At 42.2% G+C, this 12,385-nt stretch overlaps 1 protein-coding gene across 1 annotated transcript in view; it reads left to right on the forward strand.

The window, feature by feature from the left end:
- Positions 1–12,385, forward strand: part of tbc1d14 (TBC1 domain family, member 14) — a gene marked incomplete at its 5' end in the record, with an annotated part of 46,559 nt that overhangs the window by 30,141 nt on the left and 4,033 nt on the right. Inside the window, 8 exons of the mRNA XM_079257511.1 lie at positions 2,713–2,795; positions 2,874–2,991; positions 6,825–6,931; positions 9,255–9,335; positions 9,413–9,504; positions 9,667–9,738; positions 10,431–10,559; positions 12,232–12,341. Coding sequence (XP_079113637.1) covers positions 2,713–2,795; positions 2,874–2,991; positions 6,825–6,931; positions 9,255–9,335; positions 9,413–9,504; positions 9,667–9,738; positions 10,431–10,559; positions 12,232–12,341 — 792 coding nt within the window. The remainder of the gene's footprint in view (positions 1–2,712; positions 2,796–2,873; positions 2,992–6,824; positions 6,932–9,254; positions 9,336–9,412; positions 9,505–9,666; positions 9,739–10,430; positions 10,560–12,231; positions 12,342–12,385) is intronic.

Below are 12,385 nucleotides of genomic sequence, written 5' to 3' on the forward strand. Positions count from 1 at the left end.
TATTTGTGATAAGTTATTTGTGATAAGTTATCTGTGATAAGTTATTTGTGATAAGTTATTTGTGATAAGTTATCTGTGATAAGTTATTTGTGATAAGTTATTTGTGATAAGTTATCTGTGATAAGTTATTTGTGATAAGTTATTTGTGATAAGTTATCTGTGATAAGTTATTTGTAATAAGTTATTTGTGATAAGTTATCTGTGATAAGTTATTTGTGATAAGTTATCTGTGATAAGTTATTTGTGATAAGTTATCTGTGATAAGTTATTTGTGATAAGTTATCTGTGATAAGTTATCTGTGATAAGTTATTTGTGATAAGTTATCTGTGATAAGTTATCTGTGATAAGTTATTTGTGATAAGTTATCTGTGATAAGTTATCTGTGATAAGTTATTTGTGATAAGTTATCTGTGATAAGTTATCTGTGATAAGTTATTTGTGATAAGTTATTTGTGATAAGTTATTTGTGATAAGTTATCTGTGATAAGTTATCTGTGATAAGTTATCTGTGATAAGTTATTTGTGATAAGTTATTTGTGATAAGTTATTTGTGATAAGTTATCTGTGATAAGTTATCTGTGATAAGTTATTTGTGATAAGTTATTTGTGATAAGTTATTTGTGATAAGTTATTTGTGATAAGTTATCTGTGATAAGTTATCTGTGATAAGTTATTTGTGATAAGTTATTTGTGATAAGTTATTTGTGATAAGTTATTTGTGATAAGTTATCTGTGATAAGTTATCTGTGATAAGTTATTTGTGATAAGTTATCTGTGATAAGTTATTTGTGATAAGTTATTTGTGATAAGTTATCTGTGATAAGTTATTTGTGATAAGTTATCTGTGATAAGTTATCTGTGATAAGTTATCTGTGATAAGTTATTTGTGATAAGTTATCTGTGATAAGTTATCTGTGATAAGTTATTTGTGATAAGTTATTTGTGATAAGTTATCTGTGATAAGTTATCTGTGATAAGTTATTTGTGATAAGTTATCTGTGATAAGTTATCTGTGATAAGTTATCTGTGATAAGTTATTTGTGATAAGTTATTTGTGATAAGTTATCTGTGATAAGTTATCTGTGATAAGTTATTTGTGATAAGTTATTTGTGATAAGTTATCTGTGATAAGTTATCTGTGATAAGTTATTTGTGATAAGTTATTTGTGATAAGTTATCTGTGATAAGTTATCTGTGATAAGTTATTTGTGATAAGTTATCTGTGATAAGTTATTTGTGATAAGTTATTTGTGATAAGTTATCTGATAAGTTATCTGTGATAAGTTATTTGTGATAAGTTATCTGTGATAAGTTATTTGTGATAAGTTATTTGTGATAAGTTATCTGATAAGTTATCTGTGATAAGTTATTTGTGATAAGTTATTTGTGATAAGTTATCTGTGATAAGTTATTTGTGATAAGTTATTTGTGATAAGTTATCTGTGATAAGTTATTTGTGATAAGTTATTTGTGATAAGTTATCTGTGATAAGTTATTTGTGATAAGTTATTTGTGATAAGTTATCTGTGATAAGTTATTTGTAATAAGTTATTTGTGATAAGTTATCTGTGATAAGTTATTTGTGATAAGTTATCTGTGATAAGTTATTTGTGATAAGTTATCTGTGATAAGTTATTTGTGATAAGTTATCTGTGATAAGTTATCTGTGATAAGTTATTTGTGATAAGTTATCTGTGATAAGTTATCTGTGATAAGTTATTTGTGATAAGTTATCTGTGATAAGTTATCTGTGATAAGTTATTTGTGATAAGTTATCTGTGATAAGTTATCTGTGATAAGTTATTTGTGATAAGTTATTTGTGATAAGTTATTTGTGATAAGTTATCTGTGATAAGTTATCTGTGATAAGTTATCTGTGATAAGTTATTTGTGATAAGTTATTTGTGATAAGTTATTTGTGATAAGTTATCTGTGATAAGTTATCTGTGATAAGTTATTTGTGATAAGTTATTTGTGATAAGTTATTTGTGATAAGTTATCTGTGATAAGTTATCTGTGATAAGTTATTTGTGATAAGTTATCTGTGATAAGTTATCTGTGATAAGTTATTTGTGATAAGTTATCTGTGATAAGTTATCTGTGATAAGTTATTTGTGATAAGTTATTTGTGATAAGTTATTTGTGATAAGTTATTTGTGATAAGTTATCTGTGATAAGTTATCTGTGATAAGTTATTTGTGATAAGTTATCTGTGATAAGTTATTTGTGATAAGTTATCTGTGATAAGTTATTTGTGATAAGTTATCTGTGATAAGTTATCTGTGATAAGTTATCTGTGATAAGTTATCTGTGATAAGTTATTTGTGATAAGTTATTTGTGATAAGTTATTTGTGATAAGTTATCTGTGATAAGTTATCTGTGATAAGTTATTTGTGATAAGTTAGCTGCGTTTTTACGCTTGAGGTCAGTAGAAGTGGCTAGATTACAACAACAAGAATACATTCCTTGTTCCCGTTGACAAGGAAAGTTACTGTTAAATTGAGGAATAACTGTAGCGTTGAGTTGTTTCATACTCGGTGACTGAATTGCTGTTAAACTACAACTTTAGTGCGCTCTGTGAGCACGATGAAGTTACTGGACCAAATCGTTGATACACCACAAGCTTGCTCATCTCACCATGAATAATGCAGGCGAGGCTCAGGGAGCACGTAGCTGCTAACCTATTTTCATGCATGTATGTGTTGTACAGAAATCTGCCTGCCAAGCCTGCAGAGGAGGCCCAGAAGCACAGACAGCAGTATGAAGAGATGGTGGCCCAGGCCAAGAAGAGAGGTGACCTTACTGGGACTCCACCCTCTCAGATCTACTTTCAGTTTTCCTGTTTTATGCTCATCTGCCTCTTTTCTGTAGAGATGAAGGAAGCCCAGAGAAGGAGGAAGCAGCTGGAGGATCGATGCAAGCTCGAGGAGAGCATCGGTACCGCAGCCCAAACCTGGAACCAGGAGATTCTACCCAACTGGAGTACAATGTGAGTTCAGCACCTAAACGACATTTCAGACTGGGGTTGTGACACTTACTGGTCACATTAGGTACCGCAGTTGATGGTTAATAATAAAAAAAATCAGTCAGTTTAATGGCAGAAACTGCATTTAGTCATGAAAATGTGTTAAAGATGACTTGCTGAGGTCAAACTGAGCATCAGAATGAGGAAGAAACGGGATTTAGGTGACTCTAAATGTAACGGTGTTGTTGGGGACTCATCACATCTGGACAGGAGAAGATGGATAAACGTTGCCAGGGACGACGAGCCCCCGTTTCCGCTCCAAATTCAGATGTTATGATCCAACTTTGGTGGAAAAAAAATGACTGGATGGATCCATCCTGCCTTGGATCAGCAGTTCTTCCAGTAGTGGTTTAAGGGTGTGGGTGATATTTTATTACACACTTTGCATGTTTTTAACACTACCTGAGCAGCCTGCTGTTGACTCCTGTATGTTTGCCCCTCTATGGATGAGCATTTATGTCATGTGGGGAATTATTGCGATTACATTGCCTTTCATAAACACAATGATCATAACTGGACTAATGTGGATTTCTTAAAATTGGATTAAAATAAATCAGGTTGAGTTGATTTAGTCTGCAGAGTGTCTTGAGATGACTGCTGTAAATTAGAGCAATACAAATAAAGCCGTTTTGGATTGAATTATGAATATAACATCTTTGGATGGCTACTTATTTCCCTATATTGCACCATGTCACAAAGCTCAAAGCATCTCTAACTTCAGCTGCACAGCATGTTGTTTATTTCTTCGTCTTGTGCGCCGTCGTCACATCGCAGGTCTTACAATGCAGGAAGCAGATTAACATCAGTTTCAAGGCTACCTGACGCACGTTTGTTTATTTCCTATGCAAATAAACAAAACTTTGTGGTAAAACATAATTCACCTTCGCACACGATCGAATGAAACATGTACACCGAGCCTAGCGCAATAAAGAAATGAAGAAAAGATAACAAGAAGAATTCAAATACAGACAAAAATTAAACATTCACAGAGTTGTCAACAAGATGGCAGCAAAACTTTTCCAGTCTGTTGCAAATTACTGTATTTTTTCATCTCACAATATGTATGGCAGGGTTACAAAACATCGCAATGTCAGCTTTTTTCCCTCCAATATCGCGACATGACAGTGAGTTCGCTGTCCTCCAACGGCCTCCAGAGTCACCAGATCTCAGACCAGTCGAGCAGCTTTGGGACATGATGGTGGAACAGGGTGTGGAGCAGCTGTGTGATGCTTCATGTCCACGTGGAGCAAATCGTTTCTAAATCTGTCGCATCAGGACGTGAAGTACGAGGGCGTCTGGCTGCAGAGCTCCACTGTGGGGACAGTTTTGTTTCAGGCTTCACTCTCAGGCCACCTCCGCTACAGAGCAGGAAGTAACAAAGTCTTTTCAAAATAAGGTCTGCAAACGGATCACGCTATAGATAACATCATCTGCATGGATCAAACAAGCGTACATCTCCTAGACATGTAGAAAATCTCTGCGTGTTTTTGGGAATCTTCTGATTTTAAAGTGGAAAATATTGATAACTGTATGACACGCCCACTGATCAGGTTTTATTTGGACGACCGCTCGATGCGTCTATAAAACGTCCAATCTGATCTTTTTCTTTGTCTTTTTTCTGTTCTTCTTTCTTTTGTTTTATCGGTGGCCGGCAAATCTTTTTCTTCATCTAATCACCTTCCTGGTGATGTGGGGGGGTGCAGGAAAGTTTGCTTCTTCTTCCACTTTGCATGGAGATGGCCTGCGATTGGAACCAGCACCTGAACTGGTTCCACAGTGGAGCTCTGCAGCCAGACTGTACTGGAAACGGAGGCAGTTCTGAAAGGAAAACTGGTCCAGCCAGGTCCAGCAGGGTGGACCTGATGGAGTGTCTGGTTGTTGTATGTCTGTAGGAAGCAGCAAACCTGAGTCTGTAGGAAGCAGCAAACCTGAGTCTGTAGGAAGCAGCAAACCTGAGTCTGTAGGAAGCAGCGGAGTCTGTAGGAAGCAGCAAACCTGAGTCTGTAGGAAGCAGCGGAGTCTGTAGGAAGCAGCGGAGTCCGTAGGAAGCAGCGGAGTCCGTAGGAAGCAGCAAACCTGAGTCTGTAGGAAGCAGCAAACCTGAGTCTGTAGGAAGCAGCAAACCTGAGTCTGTAGGAAGCAGCAAACCTGAGTCTGTAGGAAGCAGCAAACCTGAGTCTGTAGGAAGCAGCGGAGTCCGTAGGAAGCAGCAAACCTGAGTCTGTAGGAAGCAGCGGAGTCTGTAGGAAGCAGCGGAGTCTGTAGGAAGCAGCGGAGTCTGTAGGAAGCAGCGGAGTCTGTAGGAAGCAGCGGAGTCCGTAGGAAGCAGCGGAGTCCGTAGGAAGCAGCAAACCTGAGTCTGTAGGAAGCAGCGGAGTCTGTAGGAAGCAGCGGAGTCCGTAGGAAGCAGCAAACCTGAGTCTGTAGGAAGCAGCGGAGTCTGTAGGAAGCAGCGGAGTCTGTAGGAAGCAGCGGAGTCCGTAGGAAGCAGCAAACCTGAGTCTGTAGGAAGCAGCGGAGTCTGTAGGAAGCAGCGGAGTCTGTAGGAAGCAGCGGAGTCTGTAGGAAGCAGCGGAGTCTGTAGGAAGCAGCGGAGTCCGTAGGAAGCAGCGGAGTCCGTAGGAAGCAGCAAACCTGAGTCCGTAGGAAGCAGCGGAGTCCGTAGGAAGCAGCGGAGTCCGTAGGAAGCAGCGGAGGCCGTAGGAAGCAGCGGAGGCCGTAGGAAGCAGCGGAGGCCGTAGGAAGCAGCGGAGGCCGTAGGAAGCAGCGGAGGCCGTAGGAAGCAGCGGAGTCCGTAGGAAGCAGCAAACCTGAGTCCGTAGGAAGCAGCAAACCGGAGGCCGTAGGAAGCAGCGGAGTCCGTAGGAAGCAGCAAACCGGAGTCCGTAGGAAGCAGCAAACCGGAGGCCGTAGGAAGCAGCGGAGGCCGTAGGAAGCAGCAAACCTGAGTCTGTAGGAAGCAGCAAACCTGAGTCCGTAGGAAGCAGCAAACCTGAGTCTGTAGGAAGCAGCAAACCTGAGTCCGTAGGAAGCAGCAAACCTGAGTCTGTAGGAAGCAGCGGAGTCCGTAGGAAGCAGCAAACCTGAGTCCGTAGGAAGCAGCGGAGGCCGTAGGAAGCAGCGGAGGCCGTAGGAAGCAGCGGAGGCCGTAGGAAGCATGCTCTGTCAACACGTTGACATGTTTAAAACACCTTTGAGGCTGAAAGTTTAAAAGCAGCCGGTTTCCTTTAAGATGCTCATGTGATCAGAATAAATTCTGTTAGTTCAGCTTCTGTCTCCAGCAGAGACAGAAGCAGAAGCGTAATTTCACTTTTCTGTCCGTTAGACAGAAATTAAAATCCAAACGGGTTGATATGGAGATCCGTTAGTGGCTCACCATCTGTTGCTTTATGTGTAACCCGTTAAACAAGCACAACTCCTACATCTTAAGGATGTCAGTGTCCAGACTGGTCAAACTGGTAATACTTGGTATTGACTAATATTTTGTGATTTTTCTTTTTAATTCACTCCCAGTGTCACGATGCTGAATGAACATGAGAATTATCTAGACTGACGAGACTCCACCACACGGTTTGTTTGATGTCACAATACAAGTTGTGCAATACGGTTTAATTATAACATAAGACTGAGAAGAGAGATGGGTGGAGGAGAGCTGCACTTCATGTAAAGCTGCTTTCTGCTGCAGTGGAGGCGATGACTGCCACCATGTGGCCTTTTTATAGGATGGCTTCAGATTGAACACAATATGAACCAGGCTGACATCTTTACACTCTCAACACACGCCACCTCTGCTGCAGGTGTACATCGCGACGGGTGAGGGACCTCTGGTGGCAGGGCATCCCCCCAAGTGTCAGAGGCAAGGTGTGGAGCCTGGCGGTTGGCAATGACCTCAACATCACTCACGGTACGTTAGAATGAAGGAATGTGTTTATGCATGTCATCTAGAAACTGAACTTCATGGCATATTTGATGAAAGTCATTTTGACCTAAATTTCCACCAGCTTGGCTTTTTTCTTCTCTGTCTTCAACCCTCAAAGTACCATTAAATTACTGGTGACCTGAGTTCTGGCAGTGTGTAAGGGGGTGAAGTGTGATGGATCGCTTACCCTGTAAGTGATTTATAGAAGTTTATTCATGTCCTGTCCAGGAAGTTTACATCAAACCAGGACATGTAGTGATTATTCAGAGACTGAATGGTAAATCCACTGTGATCCTGAGCACTACCGTGTTGTTAAGAGACCTCTATCTGACCCAGAAATGGCCATGAAGCCACTTAAATATAGTCAAAAATCAAGATGTTGTACTGTGTGTGTCCTGAGAGACTGCATGGTGGCGTAGCGGTCAGCACTGCTGGTTCAGGTCTCAGTTTGCGTCCCGTGTATCTGTGGGCTCTCTCCGGGCGCTTCTCCCAGCCACAAGTCATGCTTGTTAATCATGAGGTTAAATGATCACTTTTCACGTGTAAGTTTGGATAAAAGCGTCTGCAGAATAGAACGGATGACAACAGGCTTCATCAGTGCTGAGCTGTGTCTTATTTCTACAAAGTGTTGTTAGTAATAAATTCTGTTTGCTTGCTTTGGCCTTTATGTTTAAATATTTATTCATACATTCATTTTACATCATTTCAGCCTCATAATCTGCCAACTGAGGCTGTCGTTAATAAATGTCTGTGTGTTGACTGGGATTAAAAGCATTTTCCCATGAAGACAAACATCATGAAAACAAAAATAGCAAAAAAGTCAGAAAGAGACGTTTAAGAGTTAATAAATAAACATGCTGTGTTGATTTCCTGCCTCCCATCTTTACAGCTGAATCTCCAGCCTTAACTTCAGTCCTGATCCAAAGTTAATTGAAGTTAGTCTGGTTCCACTCCTGGGATTTGTTCTGACAGGAAAAGTAATACAGTCACACTCCACACTTGTACCTGCGTGGAATGGAATAAGTAGCAGTAAAATGAAGAATGAAGGGACGAGTGTGTTGATTAAAAAGGAACGCGGTCCACCAGTTCCCTTCATGTCGGAGGCAACACAGCATTTCAATCCGCTCTGAGTAGACACACACACACACACACACACACACACACACACACACACACACACACACACACACACACACACAGGAGAATCATTCTTCTCCTGCTGAAAGATCACCTGCCTTACCTCAGCAATCCCTGCACTCCGTGTGTGTGTGTGTGCGTGTGTGTGCGTGTGTGTGCGTGTGTGTGTGTGTGTGTGTGTGTATGCGTGCATGCGTGTGTGTGCGTGCATGTGTGTGTGTGACGAGCCGCTGCGTTTTGAACAAGCTGTAGACGACTAGTTAGTAGACTAGTTAGTGTTGTTGTGCCACTTCATTACTCTTACTGATTATTAAACCTCTTCCTATCCAAATACTTTAATGTGCTAGGGGCTTTATTTTAATTTATTTTGTTTTTTTTGTTTTTTTTATCTTTTGTTTTTGTTTTATTTTGTTTAGTTTTTGTTTAATTTTATTTTATTTTGTATTACTTTATTTTCTTTTATTTTGTTTTTTGTTTTTATTTTGTGTTTTGTTTTGTATATTTTTTTTATCTTTTATTTTATTTTGTTCCATTTTTAATAAGTTTGTTTGTATTTCGTCCCAGTCCTGGTTAGCTTAACCGGTTTAGTAATGGCGTCTCTGTCCGCCTCGGTCCCTTTATGGATTTCCACGTTGTGACTTTTCTCCGCCTGTTGTTTATAACAGCAGAATATGCTGATAAAATCACCTCTCAGGTAACTGGGACAACGTCTGTGCGGTGTTTGGTGATGATTTCCCACAGAAAGACTCGGAGGAGTCAGAATGAAACTCTTGCATGCTGATTGCAGCGTCATAAATGACAATAAAATGTTATGTACAGAAACCAGCGACGAGTTTTTGCAAACTGACCTCACAGGATCTCAACCTCCAAACTACACAGTTTCTCTGTACCTGTGCTGTTCGGACGAGGCAGTCACTGTGTCTCACCAGTATGAGGTTTTATGTTACTGGGTGCAGGATAAGTTGTCTCTAACACATCCCAGTGTGTGAAATCTTCCTCTCTGATCTGAGCTGAGGCTCTGTGAAGCTTCCAGCAGGCGTCACCAGTCTGCTGGTGTTGAGCGCGCTGAACAGGATCAAGACCACCAGCGCGGTTAAAGGACTCATTACAGTCCAAGTCAGACTGGGCCCCCCCTCCTTTGTCTCACATTGATTTCCCCGTGTCCCTGCAGAGCTGTACAGCATCTGTCTCGCCCGTGCTAAAGAGAAGTGGAAGACCACAGCAGCCCCCAGCACAGACACCGAAACTGAAGGTAAACTACAAACTCCGGCCTTCACTTTTGACTTTGACTTTATCTACCAGGCTCCTTCATCACGCCGTGTCTTTCAGATGTTTCAGGTTCTTCGGACCGAGAGTCGAGCCTTGAGCTGATCAAGCTGGACATCTCGAGGACTTTCCCACAGCTCTGCATCTTCCAGCAGGTCAGCGAGGGATGCCGAAATGTTGGTTTACTTAAAGACAAAGTCACAATAAGTCAGAAAGCGAAACGCAGGAACAAAACTCAGGCTGGAAGACAAAGAAAAGGGTGTGTTTGCATGTGTGTTTTCTGACTTGGCTTCATTTTTTCCTTTGTTGGTTGTCAGGGTGGACCGTACCACGACGTGCTGCACAGCATTCTGGGAGCTTACACCTGTTACCGGCCGGATGTGGGCTACGTAAGTCTCTCCGACATGAAGCATACACACAATTACATGATATTTACAACCATGTATGACATGAAAATGTAAAAAAGCCCCCCCACCCCCCCAGGTCTTGAGTGTGGTAGAAACCCGGCAGGATTTTCCTTCAATCCCCCACTGAGTTGTTTTTAAAGAGGCTTTGTCACCATGATCCTTTCAGACTTGTTACTGAATGTTCTCAGACTTTTTTACTGTCACTAACCCTGAAACTGACGATGACAACAGGACTTTTTGCAGATTGGTGGGGAGTAATAAGAGAGTATGCTGGTTTTTACCATGACGTTGCACCAGGCTGAGGTTGGGTTGCAGTTTTAAACCCTGCCTGTAAATGCCGTGGCTGCCTTTGCACTTCTCACCACAGCCCCACACTGCTGGTTCAACACGGCCTGAAATGACTACGACTTCCTGCAATGACCCCGACCCATTAGTGCATACACACACACACACACTCATGTATCATCTCTGCCTGCAGCTTTTTCTGCATTCGTTTCACAGCATTTCCTTCCAGCTTGAACCTTTTACCATAACTTATAGGAAAGACTTGAGAGGCAGAGCTCGGCACTTTCTCAGTTTCACACTCTAACATCAGCACACTTTTCTATACATAGAAACACTCACACCTCTGCATGCTCTGTAGTAATGCACACTCTGTGTGTGTGTGTGTTCAGGTACAGGGAATGTCGTTCATCGCAGCGGTGCTGATCCTGAATCTGGAGACGGCCGACGCCTTCATAGCTTTTGCCAACCTGCTCAACAAGCCCTGTCAGATGGCCTTCTTCAGGGTGGACCACAGCCTTGTCAGTACACACACACACACACACACACACACACACACACAGAGAAAATACTTACATTACATATTTCATCTGCATAATTTCTTTTTGTTTTCTGAGTATGAGTTTCTGTACGTCATTAACCCATAAAACTCCTTTAAAACGCGGTCGCTTAAACTGTCCTGTTTCTCAGGAGCGGTCGTGTTTGTAACCATGTGGGGAAAATGTGACTCTTTATTTATCACATTTTCATCATAAAAAAGATCTCTATCCCAACCATGTTGGGAAGAGACTTCTGTTTTAACCCAGAAATTCAGATGATATCACTTCCTGTCTGACTTTCCACCAATCAGAAAGCTTAAACTGACAGGATCGCCTGCAGCCAAAGATCCACAAGTGATCAGAAAGTAACACTTTCTGTCAGAAAAGAACAAAAATAATGGTGTTTTATTGCTGGAATAAAGCCAAGAAGACGTTTTTGATGCGTGGTGGCGCCAGGTGGAATTGGCTTTGTGAGGATAGTAGCTAAACTGAGTTTTGTTGTGTTGGTTGGCCTTTATGGTGCTACAGTATATCTATTCATTCATTTTACATTCATTAGCCTCATAGTCGGGACAAAGAGCCCCGAAGTCACCGAAAGCAGTTTCACAATTTAAATCATTTGAACAACACAAAGACGAGGCAGTTTCCAACACCTTCACCACACTCTGGTTTACAGTGAGACCGCCACTTCATGTGATGCATAACTACCAACGCTGATGTGATGTCAGCTGAATACAAACTGTATTTACTACAGTTTTGTACCATTATTTCATCACTATTCCTAATTAGTAATATATCTGGACCCAGTGACTGACTGGGACCCAGTGACTGAGTGGGACCCAGTGACTGAGTGGGACCCAGTGACTGAGTGGGACCCAGTGACTGAGTGGGACCCAGTGACTGAGTGGGACCCAGTAACCTTGTGGGACCCAGTGACTGACTGGGACCCAGTGACTGAGTGGGACCCAGTAACCTGTGCGACCCAGTAACCTGTGGGACCCAGTGACTGAGTGGGACCCAGTGACTGAGTGGGACCCAGTGACTGACTGGGACCCAGTGACTGACTGGGACCCAGTAACCTGTGGGACCCAGTAACCTGTGGGACCCAGTGACTGACTGGGACCCAGTAACCTTGTTGGGACCCAGTGACTGACTGGGACCCAGTAACTGACTGGGACCCAGTAACCTTGCGGGACCCAGTGACTGACTGGGACCCAGTGACTGACTGGGACCCAGTGACTGACTGGGACCCAGTAACCTTGCGGGACCCAGTGACTGACTGGGACCCAGTGACTGACTGGGACCCAGTAACCTTGCGGGACCCAGTGACTGACTGGGACCCAGTGACTGACTGGGACCCAGTAACTGACTGGGACCCAGTAACCTTGCGGGACCCAGTGACTGACTGGGACCCAGTGACTGACTGGGACCCAGTAACTGACTGGGACCCAGTAACCTTGCGGGACCCAGTGACTGACTGGGACCCAGTGACTGACTGGGACCCAGTAACTGACTGGGACCCAGTAACCTTGCGGGACCCAGTGACTGACTGGGACCCAGTGACTGACTGGGACCCAGTAACTGACTGGGACCCAGTATCTGTGTGGTTTTTGTGGATGTGTTTCTCTCTAAGACCACCTTCTCTCTTCTGCAGATGTTGACGTACTTCGCAGCATTTGAAGTGTTCTTTGAAGAAAATCTACCAAAGCTCTTTGCACATTTCAAGAGGAACAACCTGACCCCTGATATTTATTTAATTGACTGGTGAGTCTTTGTCTCCGATGTTTCCACGTATGAATAAAGTATAA

Source organism: Telmatherina bonti, assembly GCF_933228915.1.
Source record: "Telmatherina bonti genome assembly, chromosome: 18".
Lineage (NCBI taxonomy): Eukaryota > Metazoa > Chordata > Actinopteri > Atheriniformes > Telmatherinidae > Telmatherina > Telmatherina bonti.